This window comes from Pipistrellus kuhlii, unplaced genomic scaffold (genome assembly GCF_014108245.1).
Source record: "Pipistrellus kuhlii isolate mPipKuh1 unplaced genomic scaffold, mPipKuh1.p scaffold_m20_p_2, whole genome shotgun sequence".
In the NCBI taxonomy this organism is placed as follows: domain Eukaryota; kingdom Metazoa; phylum Chordata; class Mammalia; order Chiroptera; family Vespertilionidae; genus Pipistrellus; species Pipistrellus kuhlii.
This window is the reverse complement of record NW_023425515.1, coordinates 94517441-94531931: the sequence shown is the minus strand read 5'-3', so window position 1 is coordinate 94531931 and position 14491 is coordinate 94517441. Positions and strand designations below refer to the sequence as shown.

The 14491-nt window shown below is 36.3% G+C and overlaps 1 protein-coding gene across 8 annotated transcripts in view; it reads right to left on the bottom strand.

Annotated features, from left to right (window-relative positions):
- The window catches only part of HLTF (helicase like transcription factor), a 113647-nt gene that overhangs the window by 73110 nt on the left and 26046 nt on the right, over window positions 1-14491 (bottom strand). For 7 of the 8 annotated variants that reach the window (XM_045584104.1, XM_045584103.1, XM_036444933.2 and 4 more), the window contains exons 3-8: window positions 10992-11158; window positions 9762-9895; window positions 8858-8955; window positions 7689-7763; window positions 7353-7544; window positions 2576-2671 (exon numbers count right to left, since the gene is read on the bottom strand). In XM_045584104.1, the coding sequence (XP_045440060.1) occupies window positions 2576-2671; window positions 7353-7544; window positions 7689-7763; window positions 8858-8955; window positions 9762-9895; window positions 10992-11158 (762 nt within the window). Of the gene's footprint in view, window positions 1-2575; window positions 2672-7352; window positions 7545-7688; window positions 7764-8857; window positions 8956-9761; window positions 9896-10991; window positions 11159-14491 lie in introns of those variants that run through there. The other variant, XM_045584105.1, reaches the window with a different exon arrangement.

The window sequence follows — 14491 nt, the reverse complement described above, 5'->3', positions numbered from 1 at the left end:
TTCAGATTGGAGGGCGAAATTGGTAGACAGGAGTATAATAATTTTTGCTGAAAATTAGGGGTAATAAAGGATATTTGATTTTAGTTAAAAAAAAAACAAAAAACAAAACACAGAATTTTAAACATTTTACAAAATCCCATGACAGTTAGGATTTATAAAAAATGTGACTGGGCCGAAACCAGTTTGGCTCAGTGGTAGAGCGTCGGTCTGCGGACTGAAGGGTCCCGGGTTCGATTCCAGTCAAGGGCATGCACCTTGGTTGCGGGCACATCCCTGGTAGGGGGTGTGCAAGAGGCAACTGGTCGATGTTTCTCTCTCATCGACATTTCTAGCTCTCTCTCTCTCTCCCTTCCTCTCTGTAAAAAATCAATAAAATATATATATATATATATATATATATATTTTTTTTTTTTTTTTTTTTTTTTAAATGTGACTGAAAGAAGATACATCCCCTTCTAATGGTATGGGTGGGAAAATCCAAAATGTAACATTTTTAGAGCTATGTAGCTAGAAGAGTTATTTTTAGATAATTTTTAAAGCATTAATAACTCCAAGGAACTAATATTTAAAAATGATCTTAAATCTTCTTCAATAGTTCATACAATCATTTTTATTAAACAGTATGCAAAAATATCTAAAATTGTATCCACAAATAAAAGATACTCTTTACATTATTCATTTTATATTAATTTTATTTAGGCAAGCTTTTACTCCATAGAGTTCAAAGACAAATTTTCTAAAACATCCAATCTATCCAATCATCTAATGAAATTTATTTTTTAATATATTTTATTGATTTTATTGAAAAGTCGATGAGAGAGAAACATCAACCAGTTGCCTCTTGCACACCCGCTACCGGGGATGTGCCCGCAACCAATGTACATGCTCTTGACCGGAATCGAACCTGGGACCTTTCAGTCCGCAGACCGATGCTCTACCACTGAGCCAAACCAGTTTCGGCATCTAATGAAATTTAAATCAATTATATTTTTCTCTGTTAAGCTTGGAATATCTAAATCTACTTAAAATACTGGAATTTTTGTTGCAATAAATTCTAAGCTGGAAATCACATTTCAGCCTCAATTTCAATTAATGTAGCAAACTAGCCAAAAACCTTCCAAATATATAACACCTTAAATGCATGGCTAATCTTGGGGGGGATAAGAAGAGGGGAAGAGTCTTACCAATAATAGATAAGTTTCAAATTGATAACTGACACTGAAGCTATAAATAGTCTTAGCTGCTTTTCTTTGAATGACCAAATGTAAAAATAACAGTATATAAAGCATTAGAATTCAGGTAGGGAATTAGATCTCAGATGAGTTAACTCGCAATGAAAGTTTAAAGAAGAAAATGCAACTAAGTGCAGACATTAATAAATTTAATAATCAGTGGCAGGAAACTAGAGTGCAGTCTCTTTGAAATCTAAAAATTTAGAAGTCTTAAAAAATATTTTTGCACAGATCTTTTGCTTAGTTATTTCCTACGTTAAGTTCTTTGAATTTTCAGCTCAGAACAAAGAATACTGTTTCACTTTAATAATATTTATTTTTCACTTTGTTAGAAACTGAATATAACTATATTAGGCATACATCACACACACACACACACACACACACTCAAGATAAATAGAAAAGTCACCCATATTCTCATCATTAGATCATAATTATCACTATTAACATTTTGGCACATATAGTGTATAACTATATTTAGATATACATAAATATGTATTTATAAAATGAGGAGTCAAACACTATATACAGATATGGACTTAGCCCTGTTTTTTTGTGTGTGTTTTTTGTTAATTCTCACCCAATGATATTTTTTTCCATTGATTGTTTTAGAGAAAGTAGAAAGGAGCGAGGACAGGGAAGAAGAAAGAAAAAGAGAGGGAGAAAGAAAGGGAGAGGGAGAGAGGGAAAGAAAGAGAGAAGAAGAGAGAGAGAAATATCAGTGTGAGAAAGAAACACTGATTGGTGCTTTCTGCACGCACCCCAACCAGGGCTCGGATATATGTCCTTGACCAGGAACCGAACTGGAGACCCTTGAGTGTGTGGGCTGACATTTTACCACTGAGCCAGTGAGGGTGCCACTCGCCTTTTTTAACTAAGAAAATATCATGACAATATTATTCAAAAATAGAATTTTGTAATTTTGTATAACTATTAAATTTTATATCTATTTTATAATTTAACTATTGAATATTAGCTTATCTGAAAGGTGTTTCTTTTTTGTGTTTAAAATAATGCCAGGGGAAAATAAACTTGTACTTTTCTCTTTGGAAAAAATATATTTCTGATAACTTCTTTAGGTAGTTTCTTTAAAATGACATTATTGAGTAGAAGATTATAAACATTTTCAAGGCTCTTGATACAAATTACCAAATGCCCTCAAGAATGTGGCACTGATTTTCAGTCTTATTAGTAGCAAATGAGAGACCTGATGCTCTGAAAACAATTTTTTGGCAATTATTTGTTAATGACAAAATTAAAAGTTTTAAAAATAAACCAAAGACTTCAGAGGGAAAAAACAAAAAAAACAACAACAAAAAAAAACAAACATACTAATATTTTACCTTCTTCGGTTGACTTTTTTTAATTCTTTCAACAGGAAGAGGTTTACCATCATGGAAGTTGGTAAGAATTACTGCAATGGTTGTAAGAGTTTTGCCCTTAAAAAAAGATAGTCAGATTCTAAAACCCAGTTGATGAGAGAACATTCCAAAACCAATTTAAAATCAAGTTAAGTATCAAACACCATTCAAAACCACAGAATTGTACTGATTTTTATATTAAACTAGAGGCCCGGTGCACAAAATTCATACACTGGCGGGGAGGGGCGGGAGGTCCCTCAGTCCAGCTTGCACCCTCTCATGGTCTGGGAACCCTCAAGGGATGTCCTACTGCTGGCTTAGCTGCAGTCTGACCTTCCTCTATGAGAAGCAACCAGCTAATTAAGGGAAGGCGCCATCCCCATCATCCTGCTGCTGCTGCAACTGCCCACCACCACAGCCACAAGGTGTTTTCATCAACACGGACTCCATTCCCTTCACCACGAAAAAATGACAACTTTCTTTAGGCATTCAAGATGTCTCTTTCATAGGATATGATATTTCTTTCTTTCTTTCAATCCTCATCTAAGGTATTTTTCCATTGTTTTTTAGAGAGTGTGGAAGAGAGAGGGAAAGTCAGAGAGAAACATCAATGTGAAAAGGACACTTCGATTGGATGCCTCCTGCATGAGCCCTGACCTGGGCCCCAGCCAGGGAGGAGCCTGTAACCTATGTACATGCCCTTGATCAGAATCGAACCTGGACCCTGCAGTGAACAGACCAAGGCTCTATCCACTGAGCCAAACCGGTAGGGCAGGATATGACATTTCTTAGCCCCTCTAGCAGTGGACCTTCATTTTTTCCTCCAGGAGTGTGGTGGAAAAACCCTAGACCACCTTCTTGAATCCTTATTACCCAAGTTAACAAGAACACTGTGAGTGGCAAACTGAGAGCTGAGCCAATGAGCAGTCAGAATAGGTGTTTCCTCTGCAGCTCATGCAAAGAGCAGGATTGTTGGTGCACTGCAGCTAGAGCAGCCCCGGGCTCCCCTTCTGTGTCTGCTCTGGGGCTATCCAAGCCAGTGTGGTAGCTTGGGTGGCCCCAAGCATCCCTATCAGTGCCCACCCCAGGCTCCTCTGTCAGTGTCTGTTCCAGGGACCCCTTGGCCAGCCAGCAGACTTAGGCAGTTCCCCCTGTGTCTATCTCTGTCTCCACTCTGGGCCTCACCTGTGAATATCCTCCTCCTGACTGGTCATGACTATTACAGTGTCCTGGACTAATTTGTATATTACTTTTTTATATCCTATCTAATAAAGTGGGAATATGCTAATTGACCCTCACGCCATCACAAAGATACAGCGCCCTCAGCCAATAAGGAGGTCTATGCTAACTGACTGCCCCACCCTCAAATATGGCAGTGCCCACAGCCACAAGATGGTGGCACCCAGTCCCCTCAGCCCCGCTGGGGTGGCAGGCGCCTGAGGATGGGCCCAGCAACTCCACATGTCTGCCTCTGGAGTCCCCCAGTCCCCTCAGCCCCCCAGGCACCCAGGTCTGGCCCAAGGCACATGCAAGCCTCAGATGGTAACTGCACAGCCGACACCCAACGTGCAGACAAGCCTCAGATGGCAGCTGCCTAGCCACACAGGGCCAGCTAAGACTCAGGTAATCAGGGCTGGAAAGGCTTGAGCTGCCAGCAGTAGCAGCAGCAGAGGTGTGATGGGGCGTTGCTTTCCCCTGATTGCCGGGTCACCTCCTGCCTCTGAGGGCTCCCGTACCTTGAGAGGGGGAAGGCTGGGCTGAGGGACACCCCCTCCAGTGCATGAATTTTCATGCACCAGGCCTCTAGTATATAGATAATAAACATATTAATTAAAACTGTGTTATTTAGAAATACTTTCCCACACTGCATTGTTAAAATTATTAAATTATCCTTACTAATAAAAGGCTAAGTAGTCCCCGCAGCCCCACGTGCACGCCACAGGGACAGGACCCCTGGCTCCAGCCTACCTCTTTGGGGCAATCCATCAAAGAGCACTGGATGGGTGGGCAGGAGCTACCTCTTTGGGGTGATCGATCATGGGGCTCCCACACTGTGAGAGGGCACAGGCCAGGCTAGGAAACCCCCCCAAAGTGCATGAATTTCATGCACTGGGCCTCTAGTTTACTCATACAATACTATAATATAAACATCTCTGAGAAACATGGTTTTATTAAGTGACTGCTGTTCTAAGAGTTTACATTTAACCCTGAACTAATAACTTTATCATTAAACTACAACTTTTGCATGCTATATAATTCAAAGCTAATTTAAAATTATTAGTCATTTCAAGTATACACATAAGATAATCATTTTATTAAATTTCATTTAAATATAATTCTAACACTTAAAAGCTATAAAGAACATGATATATCATATAGGTTTTTCTTAAATAAAACATGCAATTTTTTATTTTTGGCCATACCTGAATTTATAGTTAGCAACACAGAAACAAATCTGGGAATTTTATTTATTTATTTATTTTTAAATATATTTTATTGATTTTGTAAAGAGAGGAAGGGAGAGAGATAGAGAGTTAGAAACATCAATGAGAGTCATCAATCAGCTGCCTCTTGCACACCCCCCACTTGGAGATATGCCCGCAACCAAGGTACATGCCCTTGACCAGAATCGAACCCGGGACCTTTCAGTCCCCAAGCCAACGCTCTATCCATTGAGCCGAACCGGTCCTGGCTAAATCTGGGAATTTTAAAGCCGTGTAAGGCACCAATTTTCAGAGTGTGATCCACAGGCCCTAGAGAACCTCAGGACCCTTTCAGGAGTTCTGTGCAATCAAAATAATTATCAAAATACTTCTAAAATCTTATTTGTGTTAACATCTGTAGGAATGCCCCAAAAAGCAATGGTAGGCAAAATTGCTAGTGCCTTAGCATGAAACAAAACAGGTGACACTACTTTCTAATAGTGATTATTGTATTACTGCATAATTTAAAAAAATGTAAATGCCAGTTTCACTTCAAGAAATGTTAAAAATATTCTTGATGAAGCTGTACACATTAATTTTATTGAACCTTGCCTTGTAAGTACACATCGTTAAAATATTCTGTATAACAAGATGGGAAGTACACATAAAATACTTCTTTTGACACCAAAATACAAGAACAATCTAGGGAAAAATCACTGTGAGACTAACCACCATGCATCACCTCACATCACTTTTTATGTATCACTAATTTTACTTGAAAGAATAACCAACAACTAGTTATTCATGACAAAGTGGCAGACATTTTCTTGAAAAGTGAACAAAGTGAGTCTATCACCTTCTAGGGAAACAATTGATAGCATTTGTTGTTAATGATAAAATTTCAACTTTCAAGCAAAAATCAGACTATTGGAAAACTTGTATCCAATATTATGGAAATAGCAGCTTTCCAAAATGTAAATGCCTAATAAGATCAATAGTATTACCAATGAATTAAAATTGTTAATATAATATAATATAATATAATGAAATGCATTGACATTTGATAAAGCTGTATAACTCAGTGAATACTTTTATAAAATGTCTGATGTTATAAAATCATGCATGGGTAAAATATGCATTCAATGTGTAAGTTATACCAAAGGATTTTAATAGAGCAGAGTATAAGAAGTTCACTGATATGACTTTTAAGTTCCACATTATAACTACAATATGTAATGAACTAATACTTGCCTGATTTTTTATTGTATCAAAGAAGAATATACTTATCTACAAAGGCTATCTTAAAACACTGCTTCCTTTCCAACTACATATCTGTGTAAGGATTAAATTTCTTTACATATTCTAAGCAAAAGACATATCACAACGGACTGAATAAAAAACCAGAATCAGATGTCATCTATTAGCCCAGACATTAAAATGATTTGCAAAACTAAATTTGAGTTTTCTTATCAAAATTGTTTTTGTCTTGGAATACTTTTCATTAAAAAAAAATATGCTACTCGCCAAAACCGGTTTGGCTCAATGGATAGAGCGTCGGCTTGGGGACTAAAAGGTCCCGAGTTCGATTCCGGTCAAGGGCATGTACCTTGGTTGCGGGCACATCCCCAGTAGGGGGTGTGCAAGAGGCAGCTGATCGATGACTCTCATCGATGTTTCTAACTCTCTATCTCTCTCCCTTCCTCTCTGTACAAAAATCAATAAAATATATTAAAAAAAAAAAAAAAAAAATATATATATATATATATATATATATGCTTCTCACGTTAAAAAAAAATATATATATATATATGCTTCTCATGTTATTTTTCAGTTAATAATTTAAAATTTTTTGTTTAATGTCTAATAGTATAAATATTTATAGATATATTAATAGATATAACCCACAAAAACAAAAGCTCTTAGGGCTGCTCAAGAATATTTTAATGTAAAGGGTCCCTGAGACCAAAAAGTATAAAAACTGCTGGTGTAAGGAGTCATAAATAAAATGTACATTTAAATATTCTGCATATCACAACATTTGTGACATATTACAAATAATTTTCAAAACACTGTTGTCTTTTCTTTCCTTTCAAAAAAATTTGAGAAACACATGTTAATATCATGACATCAATTGTTTTAATTGTACTTTAAGTGTAGAAAAACAAAAAGCTTACCATTATTTTAATTTAAACCATAGGAAAAAACTGTGTTCTACAATGGAAGTAAAATAGTCCCAAACTGGCATTAACATATTCCTCTTACCTACTTCAAAATTACTTTCTATAAAATCACAATTACAAAATAGAATTTTCTAACTCAAGAAAAAGAATAATTACCAAACCCATATCATCAGCTAAAATTCCTCCATGAACATTTTCCGGTCGATCCTTCTCAGAAAAATTTGTTATTGTGTTATAGTATAAGTCACTTCGCTGTTCCCAGAATGGTGGAAGTTCTTTACTGTTTTCCCGGGAAATCATCCAAGCTAGAGCTTGTTTTTGATGTGGGAGCAATGGTGTTTCAATAGCCTACAAATAAAAGAAATGTCATAAATAGAGGTACAATAAGTACTTTCATACCCCCCCAACCCTGAATCTGGAAAACAGCTAATTTTGTGATAAAAATGTATAAATTAATAGAATATTAATAAATTTAAAATACTGGTTAAGTACCTCAGCTGGTTCCATTTCATGAGTTTTATCATCTTCTTTTAGATCTTCAAACAATTTGTCAAATTCTGTCTTAAGCTACAACAAATAGCAATAAGAAATATGAAACAAAACAATTAAAATAATACACAACTGGGAAATTTAATTAACTATAAAAGTTGAATAACAAGAGGTGCATCAATTATTTAAAATACTATATTGCTCAGTGAATACAGAATAAATAAGTTGTTTAGAAATAAAAGGTAACCTGCCTCCGAGGCTTCATCTGGAAAGTTGTAGATACTACCAGGTACATTTTTTTCAGTCAATGACTTTTTATTTATTACTACAGTAAAAATATTGCTGTATAATATAAAATACTGGGATGATTTCAATATTATACTAATTTAGTTGGTTCTTTAAACTGGATCTAATAAAATTTTATAGCAATGTATATCTGTTAGAATTACTTTTGTAAATATCACATGAATATATAGCAATAGTCCAGAAGAAATCAGGCCAGCTCTAAATAGTTAGAAGAGGTAACCTGAAGTTTACTCACCAGACATAGGCTCAAGACTTTCTAACAATAAGAAGGGTAAATTCAGTAATTACCATCAGAATAGAAAAAGGTTGACACTAATACTGATGGGTAGAAACAAAAAAAAAAAAATGATGTTATTTGGTGCAGAATGATCTGCATTACTTTATTTCATATCCCTTTCCCTCCCCCCCAAACTAAATCAGAATAACAGTATCCTAAATTACAAATTAGACAAAGTTAAGAATTAGAGTAATGCCAAATAATAGGAATTTTTTTTTTTAGCACTGTATTTGCAACCTTACTAAAAGGAGTTAAGTTTCAAGCTTCAACTTTTAAAAAATACTTGGATTGTCCAAAAATTTCAAGCACAACAAAATTAAAATAAACTGAAACATCCCATGCATATACAGCAATATATGTGTTTTAAATGTATGTATGAATGTGAGCCCATCGATGTATTCTTTATCACTGATTTCTTTTTACATAAATGTTTGCAATATATAATATATTTATTCTACATGTTTCATAACTTAACAATATATCTGAAGATCACTAATGCCAGCACATACTTATTTATCTTATTCTTTTAAACACCACTCTTCATTTAAAAGTCACTTTTGTTAGATTACAAGATATAAGAAAAGCACACCTGTTCAGTTGTCAGCTGTACTGCAGCATGAACTGGCATACTATAGCTTGGCCCAGCTCTTCCAGAGCCCCAACCACTTTCCAAACTGAATCCAAAAGCTATAATTTATAAAATGAAGATAAAATCACTAAATGAAATAGGTTATCTTTTAGAAAATAGCTTTTAAGACTTATAAAATAAGCTCCATTAAAAATATTCCTTAATATATTTTAAAGTTTTTTAGCCCTGGCCAGTGTGGCTCAGTTACTTGGAGTGTCATCTCATACACCAAAAAGTTATGAGTTTGATTTCAGGGCAGGGAACATATCCAGGTTCAATCCCCAGTCAGGGTGTATGCAGGAGGCAGGTGATTGATATCTCTATCACATCGATGTTTCTCTCTCACACACACTCTCTCCCATCCTTTCTCTCTAAAATAAAATAAAAACAAATCCTAAAGGATTAAAAAAAAAGTTTTAAAGCTAAATCCTGTCATTAATACATTATTAAAATAATTCCACATAATTTGAACAAACACTTGCTAAACAAATAATTCTTTTCCATTCTCTATGTAATTTATCAAAGAGAATATTTATAATCAAGATTTCTAGATATTATCATTAGAGGAATTTCAGGGAGGGACTTATACGACCTCCTTGTATATTTGTGTGTGTGTGTGTGTGTGTGTGTGTGTGTGTGTGTTTTGGTGTGTAAAACCTCCTATGAAACTATAGTTGTTTCAAAATAAAGAGGAAAAAATTCCCGGATTTCCTTTAAAAAAACAAAAATTTTATAACTTAGAGCCTTCATGCAAATTAGTTTAGTCAACCAAACTCAAAGTATCACTTAAGATAACAAATGTTTGCAATTCCTACATTTTTACAATATCAAAATAATAGTACCGTAGGTTAAACCCTAAACTTACTTTTTGGTGCAGGATCCAATTTAAATCCATGTTTTTTCAACTGATCTAAAACCGCTTTTCTATTTTCTTCTTTTCCCCAAAGAGTCATATGCAGAGGCATGGTAAAAGCATTGTTTGCACCGAAAGGGACTACCCTATTGTATTTAAGAAGGAAAAAATGTGAGAAATTAAAAGTATCCATTTTTTTACTCCCATTAAGAATCTATGTTGCATTCAAATTTTGCAAGAAGTAAAATAGGGAGGACTAGTGGGCAGATTAGAAAGAAAAATGATAGGAACAGGACCAACAATAATCAGAAGAAAAGGGTGGTTTTTACAGGACCAACAATAATCAGAAGAAACAGAGTAGACTAGATAGATAAAGCAGTGTTAAAATATAAGAACAGTCTATAATCAATATTGTAAGATAAGTAAAATAGTAAGTTTAACTGAGAGGGTAGAGCTTTCATTAATATAACCAGAGACTAGCAACCCATTCTGAGATTAGAGAATTATTTGTAAGAACTATTTCTGTTATGCTCAATATTTGAAAAAAATGATGACTGAGAAAGAAAAAAACAAGTACACAAATAAAGTGAGAAGACATTTCTGAGCCTTTGTCTTTCAAATTAACTTTTTTATATCCTAAACATTCCATACATCAACTTACATCACAAACACAATGTACAAAAGAACTGGAGTATGCCCTGGATAAAGCTATAGCTTATACTCAGCAGCAGTCAATTGACGTCATGTAAAAATGAGAGATCAGCATAACCAAATCTTCCATTTGTCAAGAAAAATCTTCATAAATAATTCTTATATTCAGAAAAAAATAACATATAAAATATAGAATATCCAGATATTAAAATACTGGGGGAAATTTTAATTTTTAAACACTGTGTAGGCAAAATGAAGCTGACCTACATTTGATCACAGGCTACCAGCTTCACAACCTCTGATTTAAATAAACATTTCCAAACTCCCAAATCTATGCACTAAAAGATTTGGAGAGATAGTGTGAATTTCCTAATATTTAAACCATAATCTATTTTTCTCCAAGGCAATAATTCAAAAGAAAAATGAGAGAATAGCTAGGTAGTAGAGGTAAATGACAGGAGAATTAAAACATGTATTAAACACATACTAAAGGTGTCCTGATAAAAGTTGTCATGATAACTATACAGACACAACAAATTGAAACATCAATACAACTCAAAATTATTAAAACTAAACTCTGAAATACATTACCCTTCAACTTGTGCCAATTTGTTGTCCATAATATAGGCCAAAGCAGCTGCAAGTTCTTTCTTTAAATGGCCAACCTGATTTCCATTCACATTGTTTACTTTAATTGCATTCTTATCATAGGGATTATTGGGTTCTCGTTGTAATGCAACCATTTCATTATTATTAACCTAACAAAAGTGATAAACAGAATATTATAAATAATAAACATACAATAAACTTCTTCTTTATCATATCTTATCTGGGATTTCCATTAAATTTTTTAAAAAATATATTTTATTGATTTTTTACAGAGAGGAAGGGAGAGAGATAGAGAGCTAGAAATGTCAATGAGAGAGAAACATCAACCAGCTGCCTCTTGCACACCCCTCACAGGGGATGTGCCTGCAACCAATGTACATGCCCTTGACTGGAATCGAACCCGGACCTTTCAGTCCGCAGACCAACGCTCTACCACTGAGCCAAATAGGCTTCAGCTCCATTAAATTTTAAATGCTTACTTAATAACATTGCATAAAAAATATGTAGTTTGTTAGACCCATCCTATCTAATAAAGAGGGAATATGCTAATTGACCCTCATACCATTGCAAAGGTGGCAATGCCCACAGCCAATAAGGAGGGAATGTGGTAACTGACTGCCCCGCCCTCAGAGATGTCAGTGCCCACAACCAATAAGGAGAAAATATGCTAGCCATGGACACCACCCTGGATAACACAATAAGTAGGACACAAGTGGGACCTCCCATGAGACCCCTTTGTAGGTATCCCCCAGGTCCACTAGCGAGTGGAACACTAGCAGGACTGGGTGCATGCCCCTGCCGAAGGTACCAGCCAGGATTGCAAGTGAATGGAAAGCCAGCAGCACTTTGCGCAACCCAGCCTCAGGTACTAGTCAGCCAGCCAGTTGAATACCAGCAGTGGTTGATCCTCTTTGGCAAAACAATGCAGTGATTGATCCTCTCTGTGCCTATGCCCCCTTTCGGCCCCAAGTACTTGCAACTAACACCTGTGAGATGTGGGGGAAAGGAATACAGCTCAGAACAGAAACAATCAAGGTGTGAAACCCAATGATGACCCAGCCTTTGGACCAATCCCCACCACTGGACACTAGTGGCTTCAACCTCTCAGACCTCAATCAGGTTGGCCAGAGCCAGAAAGGGACAGTGACTCACATTCACCTGCACTGGAACAGCTCCTAGGAAGCCCAGAATAGACACACCAAGGGACCAGATTCAATAACATCAGAGCAAAATCCTATGAGGCCCACAAATAAAGGACCCAAAGGACTTTCAGTGTGTGAGTGTGTGTGATTTTTCTTTGCTGTGTGTGTGTGTGTGTGTGTGTGTGTGTGTGTGTGCTTTATTTTTTGTTGTTAGTTTATCTTTTTTTCTTCTTTTTTCTTGCATATCTCTAATTTCCTTTGATTCTATTGTACTTTAGCCTATTATTATTATTAAATTTTCTTATTTTATTTGGTTTTGTCTTTTACTCATTTCTTTGCCATTTTGCTTTTCCTATCTATATCTTAATACACCTATTATTACTGCATTTTAATTTTATCATAATTATTTCATCTATTTCCTGTTTCTTCTTTTTCCTCCTATACTAGTTCTTTTAGCTTCTTCTTTGCTTCCACATAGCCATCTTTTTGTCTTCTTTCTCCCTTTTTCTTTATATCCCCTCTAAGTCTTTGGTTGCACATATTTTAGTATATTTTTTCTTTGAGTTGCTTTCTTTTATTTTTCCTTCTTAGTCTTTCCTATTGTTACTGCACTGAGTAGCTTGATTTTCATGCTGTTTTTGGCTTCACCCTGTTTTGCCTTATTCCCTTTTGTCAGCACCTGTATAAGAGCTGGCAAAACAATGTAATGGTTGATCCTCTCTGTAATGACAAGTCAGAAGAGAGATCCTTTCCACAAACAAGACATCAACAATCAAGTCCCAATTACAACTGGAGAGCCCAAATAACTCACATAAACAGCACTTCTAGAGCATCTGGCACAGGTAAACAAAGAAATTGCATCAAAACACTATTTATAATACATTAGGCCAGCCTATAAAAACTAGGATGCACAGCAGTTCATAGAAACAAATAATACATAGAATCAAATAAAAAGACAGCTAAAATGGGAGACAAAGAAGGAAACACCAAATTAGAAAAAAGAATCTCCAGAAAAAGAAATAAATGAAATGGAGAAAAGTAACTATCAGACACACAGTTCAAAGCAATGGTTATACAGATAACTAAGGAACTTAGAGCAAATTGCAACAGCATGAAAAGAAAAATAAAAGCCATGAACAAGAACCAGACAGAAATGAAGAATGACATATCTGATATCAAGAACACACTGCCAGGTATTAAAAGTAGACTGGGAGGAGATTTAAAAATGGTGGCAGAGTAAGTGGATGCTGCATGAACATCTCCCAGAAACAAAGTGGAATTAGAACAAAAATACATAAAAGCTTCCTGAATAACCAATGGAAAACTCCCTGGAGAGAAACCTGATACCCAAGGATCAAAAGTAGAGACCACATAAAGACTGTTAGACGAAACCAGTTTGGCTCAGCGGTAGAGCGTTGGTCTGCGGACTGAAAGGTCCCAGGTTCGATTGCGGCCAGAGGCAAGTACATTGGTTGCGGGCACATCCCCAATAGGGGGTGTGCAAGAGGCAGCTGGTCGATGTTTCTCTCTCATCGATGTTTCTAGCTCTCTATCTCTCTCCCTTCCTCTCTGTAAGAAAATCAATAAAATATATTAAAAAAAAAAAAAAAAAAAAAAAAAAAAGACTGTTAGGAGAGGCAGAGGCATGAAAGGGCTGGCCAAGTACTCAACCCAGGAACTGAAGTTCCCGAGAGATAACTCAGCTATTGATATTTATGGAATTTAATCCCCAATCTGGGCGCCCCAGCAGAGAGCAACAGAAGTGATAAGGGTACCCACATAACATCTGGCTGTGAAAAGCAGCTGACTGCTGCCTTCTAGGGTGTGACAGCTTGAAATTCAGGCACCCTCTTGAAGGGCCAATGCACAAAATTCCCTGGGGAGCCACCCACCTTCTGCTCTGGCAGAGGCAGGACAGAGTGGACTGGAGGGGAGTGACCAGAAACCAGGATTGGGGGATTCGAGGGATAGAGTTCAGAAGACAGACATCTGTAATTTCCTGTGCTGAGTCATTCTATCACACAGCAGAAGACATAGATCCCACACAGACATTTTTGTGTGGCCTGGGGGCGGGGGAGGGGGGGGGGGAGACAGTTGACCCACCCTACTGGAAAACTCTTTGCCCTGAGGCCACTTAAGAGACTAAAAATAAAAATTAGCCTCCAGGTAAAAGCAACTGCCACACCCTGTTAAAAAAAAATATCTTGTCACACCTGAGGACAATTACCTGAGAGCAATCAAAGTCAGAATTCAATTAGTCTGTAGGCAGAGGTGGTAGCCTTATCTAATTAATCAGAAACAATGTTTGACATTAGAGATTGAGAGGCCCAGAGGATCTAC